The sequence below is a fragment of the Lissotriton vulgaris genome, unplaced genomic scaffold, assembly GCF_964263255.1.
Source record: "Lissotriton vulgaris unplaced genomic scaffold, aLisVul1.2 SCAFFOLD_2063, whole genome shotgun sequence".
NCBI lineage: Eukaryota > Metazoa > Chordata > Amphibia > Caudata > Salamandridae > Lissotriton > Lissotriton vulgaris.
The window spans coordinates 331,592-351,377 of record NW_028254719.1 but is presented as its reverse complement, the minus strand read 5'-3'; the positions used below and the strand labels follow the sequence as shown (position 1 = coordinate 351,377).

General features: G+C 48.0%; 1 protein-coding gene across 1 annotated transcript in view; it reads right to left on the bottom strand.

The window, feature by feature from the left end:
* The window catches only part of SPO11 (SPO11 initiator of meiotic double strand breaks), a 367,632-nt gene that overhangs the window by 40,543 nt on the left and 307,303 nt on the right, over nt 1-19,786 (bottom strand). Inside the window, exons 9-10 of the mRNA XM_086951746.1 lie at nt 11,900-12,009; nt 10,011-10,110 (exon numbers count right to left, since the gene is read on the bottom strand). Coding sequence (XP_086807872.1) covers nt 10,011-10,110; nt 11,900-12,009 — 210 coding nt within the window. The remainder of the gene's footprint in view (nt 1-10,010; nt 10,111-11,899; nt 12,010-19,786) is intronic.

Sequence of the window (19,786 nt, the reverse complement as noted above, 5' to 3'; positions counted from 1 at the left end):
CCCCCACTCACTCTTACTCCACGGAGACAAGACGTGAGCCCCTTCACCCCTCTCGCTACACTGGGACCTAGCTGGGCTACTCTGAGCCTCTTCCACCACACTGGTCTGGAAGATACCTAACCCACTACTCTCGGGTTCACTCACCCATGACGTGTCAGAACCACTGGCACCTTCCCAGCGGTCTGCTTCCTTTGCAATGTCCCAAGGACACACGTAGTCACCTCTTGACAGGTGTTTGCGCAACTCTGGCACAAAACAATTGAGCAACTGCTCTCTGATAACAAGGTTGAGTAGTCCATCAAAATCAGGTTCCCCATGAACCTCTAACCAATCAAGCAGGGCATCATGACAATCATCCACATAATCCACCCAATCCTGGTGAGACAGTCTCCTACTGCTCCTGAACTTCAACCTGTATGTGTCCTCTCGGGAACAAGGTACCTCTCTTTGGAAACGGGGCATGGCACTTCCCGCACCAAACTCTCTCTTGCTGCCACCACTGGATCCAACCCTCCCTGGGGAATCCAGAAAACTATGACTGCGGTCAGGGGATAACCTACCCTCTAGGGCTATCTTCTCCCTGGCCAAGGCCCTCTCAGCCTCTGCAGTCCGTTCATTCGCACCCTGCTGCGCCATCTCTCTGGCATGCTCTAACCTGAGCTTCTCCATGGCCAACTGGTGCTCCCTCTCTTCTCTCCTATCCACCCACTCCTCTGGGGACAGGGAAAGGGATGGGGTGCTACATCGGACACTGGACCCAGCAAGGGACTCCCTATCTAGGGGGTACTCGCTCTCTGCTGGCGCCCATCCACTGTCATCCTCACTCTCCACATCAGACTCTTCAGGGCTCCCCTCAGACCCACCACCCTCATGGTGCGCGGTCCGGGCCCTCTCCCTCTCACTGTGCTCACGCTCCCAGTCACTCTTCTGCCACAGGATCATGTTATCCCTAAGCTTGGACTGGGTGTCTGACTCACTCACTGGGATGTCTCTCTCCTTACATAACCGTACCAACTCATGCATACTGTACTTAAACAGGCTACAAAGGTTAAAAGGAGATTCCATCTTGACAGGATGCTCACAGACACGTGCAACACAGGGGACTTAACTGTCAGAGCTGAAGCAAGAGCACACGGTTCAAAGTATTTCAGCAAGCTCCCTACTAAAAAGAACTCACACTAATCTGTCCAGGCAACACACCATTCATCCACGCACACCCCCCCCTCGGACCGGTAAGGCAGTTTTTACCACCCCTGATTTCTCAACCTGACCACACGTGACACAGGTACCAAACTCTGGGAGCAGGGCAGGGGACAAATGTACTGGACACTCTTTGGAAAAAGAAATACTAGAACTTCAAAGGACAATAATCCCCAACATGTAATTATCTAAAATGCAGAGCTTTGTAGTGTGGCCTGTTGCCACTGCAGTACACCGCAAACACAAATCCGGATCCCACCGCTGCCACCAATGTTAGAAACGGGACCCTGGCCGGCCAAGACTCGCGTCGAGGTCAGTCAGGGATCGCCATTTCTAAGTGTCAGGGCAAGGGAGTCACACACCAAGATAACCCCTACTCGCCCTCTAGGTAACGTGGCGCGAGCAGTCAAGGCTAAACTTGGAGGCTATGTAGGTTAAGTGTTTGCGCGCGCACCCAGCAACAACACCCAAGGCCCACCACAAAGGAAACTCCACACAAGGTTATATAAAAATAGCCTTTGTATTATATCAAAAACACATTAGATAAAACATACATTTGGTTACACTGTGCCAACAGGCACGGGCACAATTTACAAGGGGGATATTTACAAGACAGGGCCACCTGGACCACTGTCAGGAATCATCACTTTTTAGGAATAGTAATTAGCACATAGAATACTTTTAGAATCAAATTGAACGTGTAGCACAAATTAGCACACAACCAGTAATTTACTGGTAAAGCATAAGAACCTCCTACGCAACCCTAACCACCTTAGGAAACTATTGCGCAGGGAACAAAAGACCTCAACTAGCAACACCTGTACTAGGAGAAAAGCAACCACCTAGGAATCACCAACATCTAGGGGTAGAGCATAGGAACATTACACATGATGCATTAACATTCAGCGGTGTAGGGAAGGAAGACACATGATGGATCCAAACACATTCAGAGGTGCGAGCACAAGACAACACATGATGCAGTACCTACATTCAGCGGTGTATGCAAGGAAAGACACATGATGCTTCAGAACACATTCAGCGGTGCGAGCACAAGCAATTGCGCAAACCTTCACATGAGCCACAACCTGTGGCAGTCCCTGTGTCCCAAAGTCAGGGCAGGCTGTAATAAGCCAAAAGTACACCCAGCCTAAACGTAGCAACTGTCCACTAAGTGCTGGACAGTTGTAAATGCCAAGGGTGCGAACGTTGGAGCCTCGCAGGCTCAGGACAACTGACTGGGCAAGGAGCCTCTCAGGGGCTCACAAAGCAAATAGGCAACTAGAGCTCCAGCGCTCTAAATCAAGGAAAATGCCCCCAGAGCCTCTCTCCGGGCTCTCACACGATGTGGGCCATGAGCCTCGCTGGGCTCGGCAACAACTGCGGGTTCAAGAGCCTCTCAGGGCTCAAAGAACAAAGAATGGCCCCTCTCGTTGGAGTCCCTCGTGGACTCGGGAAGCCTGCGCTCGTTGGAGTCCCTCTCGGGGGACTCAGGGTCAGATTATGCCCACGAGCCTTTCGGGCTCGAAGAAATGCCCCCAGGAGCCTCGGGGCTCACGTAGAAATGCAGCAGCGTTGGAGCGGCCCTCTGCCAATCGGGGCCGCTCGAAGAACAAAGGACCCTGTCCCCGCACTCACCGGTACTCCGCTGGTGCTGCGGGGGCAGGAACACTGCCGGCTCTCCTCATCTTCAGCGCGGGGCTCCTCTTCCTCGGAGCCTCGCTGGCGGCGCCTCTCTCCTCGCTTGCCTGGTTGTGCAGGCGGGACTTCCGGTCGGCCTCTCAGGGGCCGCGCTGCGATTGGCCGGTCGGCCAGAGACTTCCGGGTCGTCGCGGGCAGCGCGGCGGCCCGTTCCAGGTAGGCAGGCGGGCTCCCAGTACCCGAGGAGTGGGCTCCCTCGAGGTATTTACGAAAGCAAAGTACGGGGCAATGCCGGGTGGGCACCGGCTCGATAAATTAACAATAAAGCGAGGTGGCACTCGCTACGGGCCGCGAATCGGCAGATCAGGCGGCCAAATGCCGGGTGGGCACCGGCTGTGCACAACAGCGCTCCCCAGCGCTAGGACCCTCAATAAAGCGCTCTCAAGCGCCAAAGGTAAACGAAGCGCTTCCAGGCACTAGGGAAAGTCCAAAGCGCTCCCAGGCGCTGGGAACCCAAGCACAGCGCTCCCAGCTGCCCTCAGCAGGGCAGCGTTCCAGCAAAGGTCCTTAGGTAGGCAGGGGGGCAAGGCTGGGCCAGGGGCCAGCTCACTGGCCCTCCAGGCAGGGAGGCAGTCCAAGTGGCGGTTCCTCCTGGCCCCAGCAGCTGCAGCAGCCCCCTCAAGATCCTAGAAGAGAACAATTTCAGTGGGGACACAGCCCCATTTTTATACACTGAAATCCTTTGTCATAATGTGCAGGGTGGGGGGAAACCAGTCGCAGCTGGTTCTGGAGCACTCTTGATGGCCCAACCACCCATTTCATTCACTGGGGAGGCTAGGGTCGTTAGACACACCACAGGGGGGCGGAGCCAGCATTGTGTGGGGAAAACCCAGCCCATCCAGGACACAGGTACACTCCTCCCACACATCACTCATGCTAATCTCCCACTCACCACCGGGCAGACCCATCCAGACTTCCTGGAGCCTGGCATGCCAGCCAGCTCCAGCCAATCACGCTCCAGTACCCTCACTGCACACATATCTCAATGTCCAGAAGTAGCACTTCCCGACTAGACACACACATGCCGCAGACACCATCTTGCAGCATTCACTCTCACGAGTTTACACATACCAAACTCGAGCCTGCACTCCCCACGCATCAGGAACTACCAGGGACACACACATTCCCCATGCATTCCTATGGGAGGGCAGGCCAGCCATACTACACGCACGCACTTTCACTCCGGGGCCCAGGGAAAAAGTGCGCCAAGCCAGAAATCATGAACACCAGGTCGCCATCAAAAGCAAAAAGTTCAGGGGTGAACCAGCCATAAAGGCCCGGGTCCAACATGTACCCATTCAAAGATATACGATCATCGGAGGAGAAGGGTCGGACGTGACGTACAGCATGGCTGCAGATCTTGAGACACATGTGACCTCGACCAGAGGTGGAGCTGCAGAGCAACAAGATATGGGACGAGACAGCAATCTCAAACGTGGAAAATGAAAGGTTGAAGGGCTGCCCTGAAGCCCTCTGTCTGCTAACCCACGTGTGCCTGAAGTCTTCGCCCCCTTTTTGGGCCCGATTGATGGGCCTGCCTGCTCGTTTTCCTTTGCTCCCTTGGTCCCTTGATGTGTCCAAGAAAAGACTTGACCCCACTCCGCCCTCTCTTCCCTCGACTATCCAACACCCCCTCTTTTCCACATGACTTTTTGACTCAGACAAGAAGAAGAGCATTCAGATGGAAATGGGGTTTGCCACAGAAGGAAAAAGGAAATACAGGTGCCGAGCATAAGGCACCCTTGAAGAATTGGTTAGGGAACAGGACTGTGGTCTAACAGCAGAGGACTGACCGCACCCTGCAACGCGTAAGGTTAGATCCGAGCGGGACCTATAGCTCCACCGCCGGTGCTCAACAGCGCCAACGAAAGAAAACGGACTAGAGCCTACCAGTGATGGCTCACTGCTAAAAAGACACTGTGACGAAGACACCCATCAATTTGACTAAATTACTTTTGTCGAACTGAATTCCGCCCTCAACCATTTTGTATTGCTTTCAAAATGTTTTTCGGTCACTTTTAAAAGCTGTACATTGATGCCACCGAAGAGAAAGTCAGGACATTTATACTATGTAGTATGCTGAACTCTAGGCTTGTATAAGTAACCCAGCAACTGTGAACTCATATGTACTGCATTCCACCAACCGCATCGATTGTGCCATGGTTATATGCAATTCGCTGGTATTTGACAAACGCCATCTCATCGACCACACATGTGTTATATGTACGCCCACTACGGAAATATTCTATATCTGGGCGACCCTGTAGTGTCATTAAAAAGACTGCAGATAAATCAAAATTCAGCAACCCCTCTTCTTTTGCAGATACACAGACACCAGTCTGTATTCACTTCCCTTGTAAAACTCAATTGGCTCCCTATCAAAAAAATCTATTCAGTTCAGAGCTCTATGCTCCGCCTTTCGAACATTTAACAGCAAGTGTCTGAGTTTTTTGAGACACTTGGTTTAAGAATATACTCTTCAGAGATTACTGAAGGCTTCCACTCCCTATTTCGCTGTAATACCCAGATCCCATGAAAGCCAAAGTGGTGGATGCTCCTTTACGTTTTGGGCCTCCAAACATTGGAGCACCCATTCTCTTACACTTTGCTACTCTCCTAATAAGCCAACATTCAGGAAATCCCCTATGACTTAGCAGTTTGAGAATACCTATTAAGATCTTTGTCTGGCTTATACTTGCCCTGCCCCTGGGGATGGACTGGTGCGCGAGCCAAAAAAAAAAAACAATATGCGTCAAGAGGATGTCCCAAGAAGTACCGTTGGGGTGTGGGGAAAATGGCTGGGTATTATGGAATGACCAACATACTTTGCGCAGTTACTATGCCTGTGTATACCTTCTGGGGTTGGAAATCGTGGGATGTTGTGCTCCTGTAAATGTCAATGATTCACTGTCTTCTGTGTCTATTGCTGATTTTTTTTATACTTTTCAAAACAATAAAATTGATTATTAAAAAAAAAAGACTAGTTTGCTTTTCCATACTGTATTTTCTGCCTTTTTAATAAACAAAATCTGTCCTACTGGCCCCGAAAAGTGATCAGCACCAAAACATTTACGAGGAAAGTGGGCAAACTGACAATAAGTCTTTCTCCTTGCTGGTAATTTATTTAGCATAAACACCTTTTTAGCAGGTGAAGTTAGTTTGTTGGCTAGATCATTCCACCAGGTAACTGAACCCAGGGATACATAGTTCATGTCAGGATAATACCCTGGGGGGAAACATAGACCGGTCCACACAAGCAAGACTGAATGGAGAAGTACAATCAAATCTATCATCTACAACTAAGGCTCCCGGTTTTCCGTTTCTACTGATTTTTACAGATAAATGCAGACAGAAAACAATGTGTTTCCTGTCTGTATTTATTTTTAAAAGCAGAAAAAATGTGTGTGCTTCTAATGAGTGACTTTCCATGCTGCTTGCTGTGAATTCAAAGACTATGAGCAGCTAGATAACACAGGGAGTTAAAAAACAGGATAAGATATCTTTAAATGCAAGCATATATTAAAATGTATTTGTAGTAAATTGCTAATATGTACCCGTGGGTGTAGTGTTCTGCTATATTTGGCTGCGGAATTTGCTAAAACACAACAGACATCAAAGTATGACTGCATGTTAATCAGTTAAATAAATGTGGAAATTTACCAATTTTGACTCCACTTATTCGCAAACCACAAAATAAATATGGATAAATACTAATAAGATACGAAAAAATAAATATGGATAAATACAGACAGAAATGTTAAAAAAATTAAAATACCATAACACCGTGAGCCCCATCTATAACAGTGTTTACATTACCATGATATCAATCAAAGTAAGCTGGTGATCAAAGAGGCACAGACAACGAGGAGTCAGAGATAATGAATCCATTAATTCTTGCCTTGTCTTCAAGACTCTTCCAGCTGCCTCCATCGTGCACCCTGCAGACCTAAAGCACTGCATTGTAGTTTATGGATATGCATCAGGATCCAAACTTCAGTAAAACATTCTTTTTAGTTTGCTTTTTGGGGGAGCTTTCATCGCCGGTTGTAATCGTCCGAAAAAGAGGTTAACCGTGTCTTGTGTGTATTTCAGTTAGATGTGACCTCTGTCATAGGTGACCTTCTCTTAGCTAAGTATATAGGCCCTTGTTTGTCCTCTCCATATTTGGCTTATCATTGGGCTCTGGCACAATTGTTCACCTGATTGTGTTTTTTGAGCCCTGTTAGGTTAGTGAAGAGGGCTATCCTCTTCATTCATGAATGTTATTTCCACAGCACAAATATAACCACACAGAATTGTTTTGACAAATGAACGAGTTACTTAACTTCAGTAACGATGTATCTGGTAGAGACACAGTCTAGCCGCAGATTCCTCAACTAAGAATATCCCCAGGCGTCAGACTGAATCCGGAGAATTTTTCTCAGCAGCACCTCTGTACGCCGGGGATGTCACCACATAGCTCTGCCCTGACGTCGTCCACGCATATGACGTCAGTGGAGCCATATAAGTCCCTCCCTGCGCGCTGAGGTCAATTTTCTTCGGTGAAACTTTTCGCCGCCACAACGTGGCGCCACAACTAAAACTATGAGAGTGTGGGAACAGTGTGCCAAAAAAGATGAAAAAACATTGAAACAATGACAGAAAGAAAACTTTATACTGAAAGGAATTGAAGGAAAAGAGCAGAGTACCCGCTCTTAGAAAAGCGTAAACTATGCCCTCCTATGAGGCAAAACGGCATTTGAAATGAATGTCATGGCAAACAACAGGAAGTCTGCAACCAAAGGATGTAACTGTGAAGGGCAACAAGACCGGAACAACATGACTCACAATAATCGACCACAGGTCGGCAACAACGGGGAATGTGCAACCGTACCCCCTACAAGAGGCCTATGGACTGAGGCACAGTCAAACAGACCCTGAACCAGTTGACTGTAGCAGAGTCAAGAGACCCCAAGTAATGGAGAAATGACAGGGGATGGTGGGAATGAGGGAAGAAGAACATGAGTAACCCCCATACTGGAAGGACCAGGGTGTAGGAGCGTAGGAGGACACATGAACCTACCACCCAATCACAGGTGGAGAAAAAACAGATAAAACTGAATGAGCCATCCTGCCAAGGAGGGAGATGAAAGAGGCCACCCAGCAGGAAGACAAAAGCCCCCTGAAAGGAGACGAGTGAGTAAAACCCAACTGGAAAAGGTCCTCGCAGAGCGGGTAGGATGGGTGGGTGTTAAGGAATCTGCAGCTAGACTGTGTCTCTACCAGATACATCGTTACCGAAGGTATGTAACTTGTTAATCTGATAGAGACATCTTGCCGCAGATTCCTTAACTTAGAATAGATACCAAAGCCCCATTGGAGGAAGGCCTGCAACTGAAACCCACCAAGTTCCAAAGAGAACTTAGTCGTCAACAAGTTGACTAAAACACGGTGGTGACAGCAATGCCAGCATGGCTGACACCAGACCAGTAAGCTCTGTTAGAAGCAGAACACCAAGGGGAGGCAAAGGCACCACAATCCGTCAAGGGACAGTACGAAACCTCTCTCGTCCAGACAGGGATGAAAGGAAGCACAGAACCAGAATGGTAGTGCTGAACGTGAGAGAGTCCAGAAACCATTGCAAATGAAGGGGAACTGAGCACAGGATTTGATGGATCCGCAAGAGATAAAGACCCAGAGAAGTGACAAGAAGGTATGACAGAGCCAGAGCATACAGGCTGAGCATGCACAACAGTGTATACACAAACAATGACGTGAGGGAACAGATATCACCATGCAGAGTATATATAGATATCGGAGGGTATAGCACAACTGAGGTGTAAACGCAAACTGTGAACTAACAAGAAAAACTAGATCACCATGCCATGTGTATATCTATCTAAGGTCATCCCTACAACAGACCCACATAGTGGTCAGGCAAGGATGCCCATCAGTCACCACACGGAACCGCCCTTCATCATTTGGGATTCCTTTGAGACCACCATCAGGGGTGCCACTTAGCTTTCACGGAGAGGGCCCAGATTTTGAGAGAGACCTCACCCGATCAGACAGGTCTTACTGTGGTCTTACTACTCAATTAAGAGGATGTTAACACAAACAAGGGAGGACTGATGTCACAGTGCACAAAAAGATGTGTACGAAATAAGAAAAAGGTGTGCTAAAATTGGATGAGGGGGTACTGAAAATAAAATTTATTCTGGTGCTACCCACTCTTCCAATATTAAAAAGTAGTCAGTGACAGTCACAAAAAAAATTCTGGGGACCACCTAGATGTACATCTAGGCGGTCCCAAAAAAACTGTTTTGTGACTGTCAATGACTACTTTTTAATATTGGAAGAGTGGGTAGCACCAGAATAAATTTCATTTCATCCAATTTTAGCACACCTTTATCTTATTTTGTACACACCTTTTTGTGCACTGACCGAAGAGGAGCCCCAGTTTGAGATGCAGACCGGCGACACGAAGACTCTGAACGGTACATCTGGGCAGTCAGCAACTTCATACGACGCTTCTGCAGAGACTTTGGCTTCAGTTGCCAGCAGGTGTCACACTCCTCGGACTAGTGGTGCTCTCCTAGGCACCACATACAGATAACGTGCGGATCAGTTGCTGACATCTGCCGCATACAGGTCTCACACGACTTGAAGCCCGAAGGCATCGCACACTGTTCCCGGATGCTGAAGGCGTCGAGAGGTCCTGAAAACAAAACAGGCCGGTACTCCTGGATCCGCGTAGGGACGCGGAAAAGAAGGAAACTGACATCAACACGCCGGGAGGGACTTATATGGCTCCACTGATGTCATGTCCATGAACGACGTCAGGGTGGAGCCATGCGGCGCCGTCCCACGGCACGCAGAGGGGCTGCTGAGAAAAATTCTCTGGATCCAGTCTGACGCCCGGGGATATTCCAAGTTAAGGAATCTGCGGCTATATGTTTCTATCAGATACAACTATTTCTATACAGTTTTCATCACAACACAGAAAGCAATAGTGCAACATTTTCTTTAATAAAATTATAAAATTCACGAAATCAGTTTTTTTACCTAAATATCAAGGATGCTGTTCTTAGAAAATGTGTGAGTTCACAAATGATGTTTTTAAAAGAACTTACCATGTGGATCGGCATCCACAAGTGTGAAAATGGGTATGTGGAACGTATCCCAGAGCTTTCTAATTAGCAGTCTTGTGTTCAGATCTGGCACTCCTTTCCCCTGGCAAAAAAAAATCAGAATCTATATATCTACGAATTAAATAAAAATAAAAATGAATGCACTGAAAATAAAGACAAGTTAAATACAAGATTTGCTTTGAAGAGAATACTTGAGACCCTGGCTGGTGGCCCACCAAACCCATGGGGCGGTGGAAGCTTCTCTTACAATTGCCCTACAGTGAATCACCTGACATATTTAAAAAATACTGCAGAGGGGGTAGGGATGTTTTGCCAAAGGTGTGGTTACCAACACTTTGGGAGCCCTTTCGCACAAAATGGTCAATGATCCAATCCTGCCCTCTTTCCCAGCGTAAATTTGCTTTTGGAAAAAAAACAATATCCATGACATGGAGCACATCAGTACATTCTTTTCTCTTCCCAAAACAGCCGCTCTTTGCATCATCGTCCAGCGTAAGAAAAAACAGCGATGGAAGCCACTGCCTATGTAGGAGGGACATCAGGCACACCAGTCATATAGCAGCTGGCCCACCGCAAAAGCACTTCCATCAGCTGAAAATGTCAGCTGGCAGAAAATGCAGCACCAAACCCTGACACCTCACATAAAGATCTGCGTACAACAGGAGACTGCAGCTGCCTTTCAAACACAAGCATTGGCAAAGCCAACAGGTCTGGAGTTGGCAGCTGGCCTTTCGGCTTTGTCTTGTTTTGTCATGGTTTTGGTGAAAACTTGCTGTTGGGAAGTCATGGGAACCTCTTAAGCCTAAAAAAATGGCTAACAGCTAAAATATTTTTGGGGTCTCAAAAATGCACATTGTCATAAAGGTTCATGGCACTTAATGGAACCATGTTGTGTGTGGATGTGTTCCTTTGGAAAGATCAGAATGCTGTAACTCACAGTGAAGTTAGTCAATGCCCGAAGTAGGCAAACCCAGTGTCCAGTGCTGCGTGCCGTAGTGGGTGAAATTAAATGTGAATTAGATGAATGTATGAAAAGGTCTGGCTAAAAGCTACTAAAAGTAAGTATATTATATAAATATAATTTTAGTAAAACCAAAAGGTCTTGACTAAACTCAAACCTAAAAACAATTCAGAAAATTCAGAACAGTATAGACTGCTTCTGTAAACAACAGCGATCTTCATTTTAAATGGCAAATACAACATCTATTTGCTGAAACACATTCCACTGCATTGTGCAGAATGTTTAGCATTATTGCAATAGCATTACTAAAGTACCACAACATGCTGTTCACAACTTGTGAGGGTATTTCTCCACCTCCAACTCTCCTACCTTTTTTAAATGAGAAGATTCTCATACATGTAAGTCCTAACTTTACTGCTACTAAATTGAGAAAAATCCTACTTTTAAGACTTTCGGTATTCACAGAAGGCATTTAGGAGTCCTAAAGTTAGGAGTCCTAATTTTACTACTACTAAATTGAGAAAAATCCTAATTTTAAGACTTTCGGTATTCAAAGAAGGCATTTAGGAGTCCTAAAGTTAGGAGTTCTAACTTCTGTGAATACCGAAATGAGTAAGTTAATTCTGTGAATACCAAAAGTAGTAAGTGCATTCTGTGAATGCCAAAAGTAGTAAGTTCATTCTGTGAATACCAAAAGTAGTAAGTGCAATCTGTGAATACCAAAACAGTAGTAAGTTTAGGATTGAGTCTTAAATTCATTCTGTGAATCGGGCCCCATAATCTTTCATAACTAGGAAACCATGTGATTTTTTTATGTCTACAAATGCATACATTTGTTTGGCTACATTACTCTAAATGGTATTTCATGGGGCAAGACTAAAGTGTTACAAAAATACCTTTAGACACCTACCGTTATGATTATGCATGGGGATAATTTTTTGCAGAATTCATCATCTAGAAGACGTTGGAAGGTAGCATCTTTTTCTACGATTAGTATAAACTTTGCATTAGAAGTCATATCTTTCAAGTTAAGGCATTGTGCAATAATAATCTCAGTCAATGCATGTATTAAGAAATTGGCTGTGGTGCACCTGAATGTTGGTATAAAATAGGTATGAAAGGCATTATTATGGTCAATTGAAACCACTGGTGAAGTCGAGGGTCACCAAGAGTTTCACATTTTTCCAACTGTTCACATAACAGCAGCAGACAGTGCAATATCAGAGCTTCAATATCTTGGCCCTAGGTTTTTTTTATTTTCAGAACATCTATTACCTCAAAATCCGTGGATGGCTTCACAGCCATTCAGATGAGATCAGATGCAATGTTGCTCCAGATGTTGCTTACATATTGAAATATTTGAAAGGGTTGGAAGGCTGAGAGTTGCCTTTCAAAGCACTTCTTCACACCCCTGAGCCCCCTTTTTCCACTTTCCTCAAAACTAGGTTGACGTCTGCCCTTTACTCCACCAGTGGCTGTGAACTCCTTATCTAAAGATTTTGCTACCATATTTTATTTCCCAATAAATCAATTGAATTGCTCCTTTTATTCCACAGTCAAATAGCCAGTCACTCCCCTTCGTTTATGGCTTCATTCACCCCACTCTTTGGAATGGTGGTAGGAATGCTCAAGCCAAAAATGTTTTTGTTTTATTTTAGGTTATAGATTTTAGAGACCTTAAACTTAATATGCATTTCTTTTCATACAACATCGGTAGTTTTTTCATCTTATTTCAATATTCAGTAACTCACAAACTCACCCACCAGTATCAAATTCAGATACTAGAGTAGATCTAAATTATATCAAACACATGGATCCTTCTCATTCAGGCCCTAAATTCAACACGTTGCCATGAGGCTTGAAAATTCATCAGTTAACATCTATACAAGTTATTTAAACACACATCTGAAGTGTCCTTATAGAATTGGGCACCAAAGTTCACTGTGGCCTACATTCACAAGGAAAGGACCCAGATGTGGTGTTGCTTCTTGAATTAATCCTCAAAGCACCCCGAGTATTCGGGCGTGGCTTCGGAGCCAAGCATGGCAGACGCAGAGCTCCGCTAGCTCGTACCTGCTCAAAGCCATTATCCTGCCAAAATACTGACTCCAGACACTTCTGATGCAGGGCACCCATTGCGGAGCACACCAAGACCTCCTGGGCGCAATTTGGTGACTGTGGCGTGCCCGGACGGTCCAGATACGACAGCAACGCGCCGGCGGCCTTCTTCTGGGGCTGCGTGACAGCGTGCTGCATAGGCTGGGCCGCTGCCGAGATCCCTTGAAGGCCGATTGTGCAGGCCTCACCTCGGCAGCTGCCCTCATCCTGTGGGACCCCAGGTCAGTGTTCGTGGGGGCCTGGGGCGGGGCGGGGTGGGGTGGGGGCCTGCCTCCGTGTGGCTTGGGCCGGTTGCCTTTGCCGTGCCTCCGGCGCTGCTGCAGTGAGCCCATCCCCTGCCTTCTGACTGGTGCACACAGGCCGTGGAGACCAGGAGGCCTGAGAAGTTCCTGGTGGGGCCCGAGCCTTGTGGACGCCTGCGGCGCTCCACGCCATCTTGCTTAGCCGCATGGGGCGGGCTGCACTGCCCTGTTACAGACTCGTCCTCTGCTGAGGGTCGGGCCGCAGAGGGACCCGCTGGGAGGCCTGAGCCGCGGCGGCAGAGAATAGCGGAGTGACTTAGAGACATTGCGCATTTCTGTGGAAGTTGAGACTGTGCCGGTAAGATCCGGAGACTGTGGGGCAAGTTGGCCCCCGCTTCCTGCTGGCGGCCGGCCCACAGTGTGGCGCCTCTGATGTAGACCCTCCGCCGATATCCTGGGTGACGCAGTGTGGAGACCCCGTGGTTAGTGGCTCCTCCGCCGGCTGTGTGCAGTTTCCCTCGACCACCTGGTGCCCCAGTGAGCCTCGCCCACCCGCCTGTCCTGTGCGGTGAGTTGTGGGGACTGGGGGCTTGACCTGGCTGCAGCCCCGCCCGAGCAGCGTTCATCTGCATGTCCGGAGACATACTCCAGGGAGGCTCCCAGTGCTGCGTGGTCCATCGTCCTTCACTGAGGTCTGCCGTGCTCCCGTGGGGCTCACCCTCCCACACTCACCTGCTGCGGCTACGGGCTGGGGCTGCCTCCCGGTCTGCTTCTCTGTTCCACAATGAGTAAAGACAGACTTGGCGCGGCGGCCCCCAAGCAGAACACCATGGACCACTATACCATGGCCCCTGCCAGGAGGGAGGGTGCGGACAGTCTGTCTTCCGACACCGCGGCGCTGCTCGCGGACTGCACTCGAGGCCCAGATCGGGGCCGTTGGTTCTGAGGTGTCATTCCTCCGCCAGGACCTTCAGAAGGCAGTAGACCAGATCACGGAGGCAGAGACCAGGGTCTCCATGGTGGAAGACACAGTATCCGCACTCCAGAAGCATGTGGACAAACCCACAACGGTCTCACGGGAGCTTGCCTCAAGGGTCGAAGATGCGCAGGGGAGGGCCCGGAGCAATAACATCCGCCTGGTGGGCTTCCTGGAGGGTTGTGAAGGTACTTCCATGGACGATTTCCTCCCAGGCAGGCTCAAGACACTGCTACAGCCCGAGGCCATTTCTTCCTGCGTCGTGGTCGAGCAGTTCCACCGGGTTCTAGCTAAGTATCCTCCCCCCGGAGAATGTCCGAGGCCAGTGATTGCTTGGCTTCTCAACTACGCCGACCGGGATGAGATCCTCCGCTATACTCATCTCCACAAGGACAAAATGATCTTCGACTCTCATCCAATCATGGTCTTCCCTGACTATACCCCGCTGGTGCAGCAGCAGAGACAGTCCTTTGTTGCGGACTAGCGGCAACTTCGCGAGTTGACAATATCCTACGCGCTGCTGTTCCCCGCCCGGATGAAGGTGATACATAATGCCAAGACTCTTTTCTTTGACTCCCTGGAGGAGATCTTTGCTTCGACTGATGAGAGATGTAATCTTAAGCGACACTTGCTGCCACTGCTCAACTCAGACTCCTCGCAGGGTTCTCATCGGAGTGGCCGACAGGACAGAGACACTACATCAAGGCGTCACAGTTTCCATTCTAATTGGTGTGCCAAGGGTCACTCAGAGACTGCAGACTGAGCTTGCCATGGCTTTAGGTCTTTTTCCCTCTCTCCTTTCCCTTAGAGCACTGTCTTGCAGCTGGGGTTTCATGGTGGGCCGTTTTGGATCCTAGTGTGCTGGGGTCAGCTTCACCTGCTCTGAGGCGTATCAGACATTGTCCATCCCGGACGTTTTGGGTATGCCAATAGGAGGACCATAGGAGGATTACGGTACAGGCCTTGATCGGGTCAAGACTGAGCTACTCCAACGTCCTATATCTTGGCCTGCCTGAATATCTCCTGCAACGGATGCAGGTGGTCCAGAATGCGGCAGCACGTGCCATTTTTGGCCTGCATAGGCGAGTCAAAGTCTCTGGCCTGTTGCAGTTGCTTCATTGGCTGCCTATCCGACAGCGGATAGTTTTTAAAGCTCTCACCCTCGCCCACAAGGCCTTCCACGCCACGGGGGCAAAATACCTTCAGAAGAGGCTAGTTTCCTATCGTCCTACCCGATCTTTGAGGTCTGAGTCGAAGTTCCTTGCCATTGTCCCGCGCGTGAGGAGGGCCCGCATTGGAGGTCGCTCATTTATGCTACGGGCCCCTCAGCTTTGGAACTCTCTGCCCCTGACGTTACGCAGCACCCCAAATCTGTTGGCCTTTAGGAAGGGCCTGAAAACCTGGCTTTTTGCTTCCTAGTCTTTTTCCGTGTTCTGATGACCCTGTTTTCTTTTAATCTGTTGTGTTGTGTCTGTCTTCTTAAGTTGTCAATAAAGCGCCGGGACACTCTTCTGAGTAGCCGAGCGCTATAAAAGACACAAAATAACATAACATAACATAACATATGCTGGGTGATGTTGGGTTGGGAGGGGGCCCATTGGGGGAACTGCTTGGTTCCTCATGTTGGAGGCCTGGGTCCGGATTCCACCGTGACATATAGTCCTTTTTACTGGAAGTATGGGGGTGGGGGAGCGGGGGGCTATGCAGGGTTTCAGTTTGTTTGTTGTAGTTGTTGCTTTTTGTTCTGCGCACCAGACACACGACTCCATACTACGTCACTACTGCACCTTCGGTCATTGCACATTATAAAGATTATGGATGACACATGACACACGTAAGTCTCTACAGGGAGAGCTCAATATCCTGGCTTGGAATGTAAGGGGACTACTGAACAAAATCAAGCGGGCAGTGCTTCACTTAGCAAAGCGTTATTCGGCTGACATCCTACTATTGTAGGAGACTTACCTTTTGGGCACAGCCTGTCCAGATATAGGTTTGCAAAGGTGTATCACTCTGGTTTTGCGCGGCGCGCTCGCGGAACGGTGATACTTATTCACCGCCGAGTGCCGTTCCAGGTAACACGACATTGGTCAGATCCAGGTGGGTGCTTCACGATCGTCTCCGGCAATATAGCTGGCAAACAGATCACGATTGGGAGTATATATGCCCCTCCTCCTTTGGGTCAGACATTCGTAGATAGACTAACACTGCTTTGGGGGGACCTTCCAGGTGGCTTGACAATCCTAGGTGGAGATTGGCATGATATCACGAGCCCTCTGGACAGATGGCGTGCACACCCACCAGATACACCCCCCCTAGATCTAAACTGCAGATTTTGGCACATACGCTGGGCTGGGCAGAATCTTGGCAGCCATTTCATCCCTCGGAGGCAGGGTTCACTTACGCTTCGTCAGTACACCCAACCCTTTCACGCCTAGATTATTTGTTCCTTCCACATAGTTACATACACAGAGTATCACACACATCCATCACAGCCCGAGGCCTCTTTGACCATTCACCGATCCAACTCAATCTGCTCCTGCAGACCCATCAAGCCCCTTATCGGTGGCGCATGTCTCCATGGCTTCTCCGCAGCGTGGACTATCAGGAGATGCTCCAACTCGCAATAAGGGACTATATCAGCTTCAATCCATTTTCTAACATCAAACCCCATCCATTTTGTGATCAAAGCTTTCTCTACGAAAGACAACATGAAAGGCTTTTCTGAGGACAGTGAGATAAGCACTGCTGACCATCATAGTCATTGTGTGGCAATGTATATTAAATGAGCATTTTTCTAGTTTTATTGTACACAAGCCTATTTTTGATTAACCCTGCATGATCTGTATGGATAAATTATGGAAGGATTGATTGTAGATGGAAATTCTGATTTTTTGTCAAAATGTTAGCATCCACATCAATCAGCTCTATAGATCTAAATGATGTGCATGGTACCAGATCTTTTCCATGATTAGTACAGGCATTGGCAAAGCCAGTGCTCCCTATGAGGCCTATTGACCTTCGCAAAGATTTTTTGCCATGCTGCACAGTCAGGTTTGAGTGATGCAGTTCGGAGGTGCAGGCACCTTTCTGTACTGGTCACACCAATATAAATCACTGTATTGTGCTTGGAAAAATGTTCACCTTAATTGTCTGCTTCACCTTCGCATCGTTAGGCCAATGGGTGACTCAGGCCCATGTGGGTTGGTAGCTGGCCTGCCAGGTTTAATTGTTTTTGGGGTGTGAGATGCCTAGAGAACACCAACGTATGCATCCAGTGCAACAGGCGCCACCTTGGTTGACTCCATTAATATATTTTTAAATAATCAGGAGATCTGATAGATAAAGCACAGCTCTATCCAAAGATTACAAATACAGCTTAAAGTTGACCATCCTACCCCCAACTCAAGTACGGTCCACCCCCATACAAGACAATAGGTGTAAAATAGCTGTATGATGGCAGAGATTTCTTGTAACCGAACCTCCTAAATGTAGATAGCAAACCTGCTTTCCCCAGTGTAAAATGAATTCAGTCGACATAATTGTGGCTTTTACCCTCCCAAAAATATTTGTTATATTTGAGTTGTGTGTGAGGAACCAGTACGCCGACTGAAGGTGTAATGGACCTGCACAAACTAGCAGTTTAGCCACGGGCTGCTGTCGGCTTCTGTGGATTTGATGCCCTGCATTGCCTTTGTTTTTAGCTTCCCTGCTCAAAAACAGAATGCTCCTATAATGCAGTGGAAGCTGCTTTTGTTTTGACTGGCACTAGCTTTCGCTAGTGCTCACAAAGTAGGATGAGTACTAAAAACCTCAAGCCAGTAACAAGAGAATATTTGCCAGACACAGGACCTTTTGGCTGATATTTTGCCCACCAGGATCAGTCCTAGATTCTGGGGGAAACCCCAACTGTGACTCATATGATTATAGCCTAGATGGGCGCAGATCTACATCACCCACGGGCAGGCCCGGACTGACCGTTGCGGGCACGGGTCAATCCCCCGAGCGCCGCAAGGGTGGGGGCCGGTTTTGGGCCCCTGGGGGCCGTTTTTGTTACATAGCTGCAAAAACGGCCCTGTAACAAAATCGGCCGAAAACCGGCCCTGGCAAAGAGTGCAGTCGCACCCCGCCCCCCTCCCCCCGCGGGGGGTGGGGGCGGCCGAGCACTTTGCCAGGGCCGGTTTTGGTTCCCAGTCCGGCCCTGCCCACGGGCTATGGACATTGTGCATCCCAGCTAATAAGAATTTCCCCAGAAGTGAACGTGACATCAGAGGTAACCTAGTTGCTGAAACGAACTCCAGTGTTCTAACCTTTTCACCCTGTAGGTGGCCTATTTCCATAAGTACCGCCTGTAGCCAAAAGTCTTCATTGTGATTAGAAGGATCCAAAATAAGGGCCCTCAAAGTTTGGTACCACCAATATAGTTACCCACAACCAGAGCCGGACTGGGAACTGAAAGCAGCCCTGGCAAATTTTGTCAGACCAGCCCCCATCCGGCACGTAGCGAACCAGCCCCCGTCCGGCGCGTAGCGAGCGAGCGCAGCGTGAACAGCGAGAAGTGGTTGGCGCTTCCTGTTTCTGAGTTGTGCTGTCTGCATCTCATGCACTAACTGGAAGTTGCCGAGTTAGTATAAGTAACCACCCGTCTGGTACATAGATTGAAGTAAAATATCTCATCAATAATTTCAAACCCAATAAGTCGCAATTAAGCCTAGCGATTCAATACATCACAAATCTCAAAGCCAGGTTTGTGGCAAAAATGTATACATCATATTTATTCACAATATTCAACGATTCTTACGGTACATACACCTAGACTTAGGTATAAACAATATCTATTCAAATGCCAACACCACAGTAGCAATATTCATAACAATTTATGTACACCCTGGAGAGACCCAGGCTCAACCCCCCAAATACCACAGTCAAACTATCAATCGCACTACATACATTCCATTCAAATCACACATATCAGTCACATATAAATATATAACGCAAATTCAATAGAATCAAGTAGAATTGTTATAAAAGAAACAAGGGCCAAAATAGGAATCCTTATATGTACCTGGGCCAACTTATTTCAAATACATGTTGTACATAGACCCTAGATCCTGTATTATATGTTGGATCACTCGGTTCATGAATGATAGGATTAATCGTGTATTCTGGTCCCTGTGTTCCAAACCAATGTAAGTTCTCTTACCCTGCTTGCCAAGTTAGTGTCTGAACCCTTGGCCGGCCAATTATGGCGAAGGAAAGAATTTACTATCGCCGTCATGGAATTGTCAAGAAGTTCAATAAGATTTGGGGAATTCTTTTAACAATTGAACTTTGGATATACTGATACAAAATTGGAAAAATATGTTGGTTTTTTCCACAGAGTTTATATAGTGCGAACTTGACCCGAATCAGGTATCAAGCGCTTTACATAGCACCAGTTGAATTACACGAGAACACATTC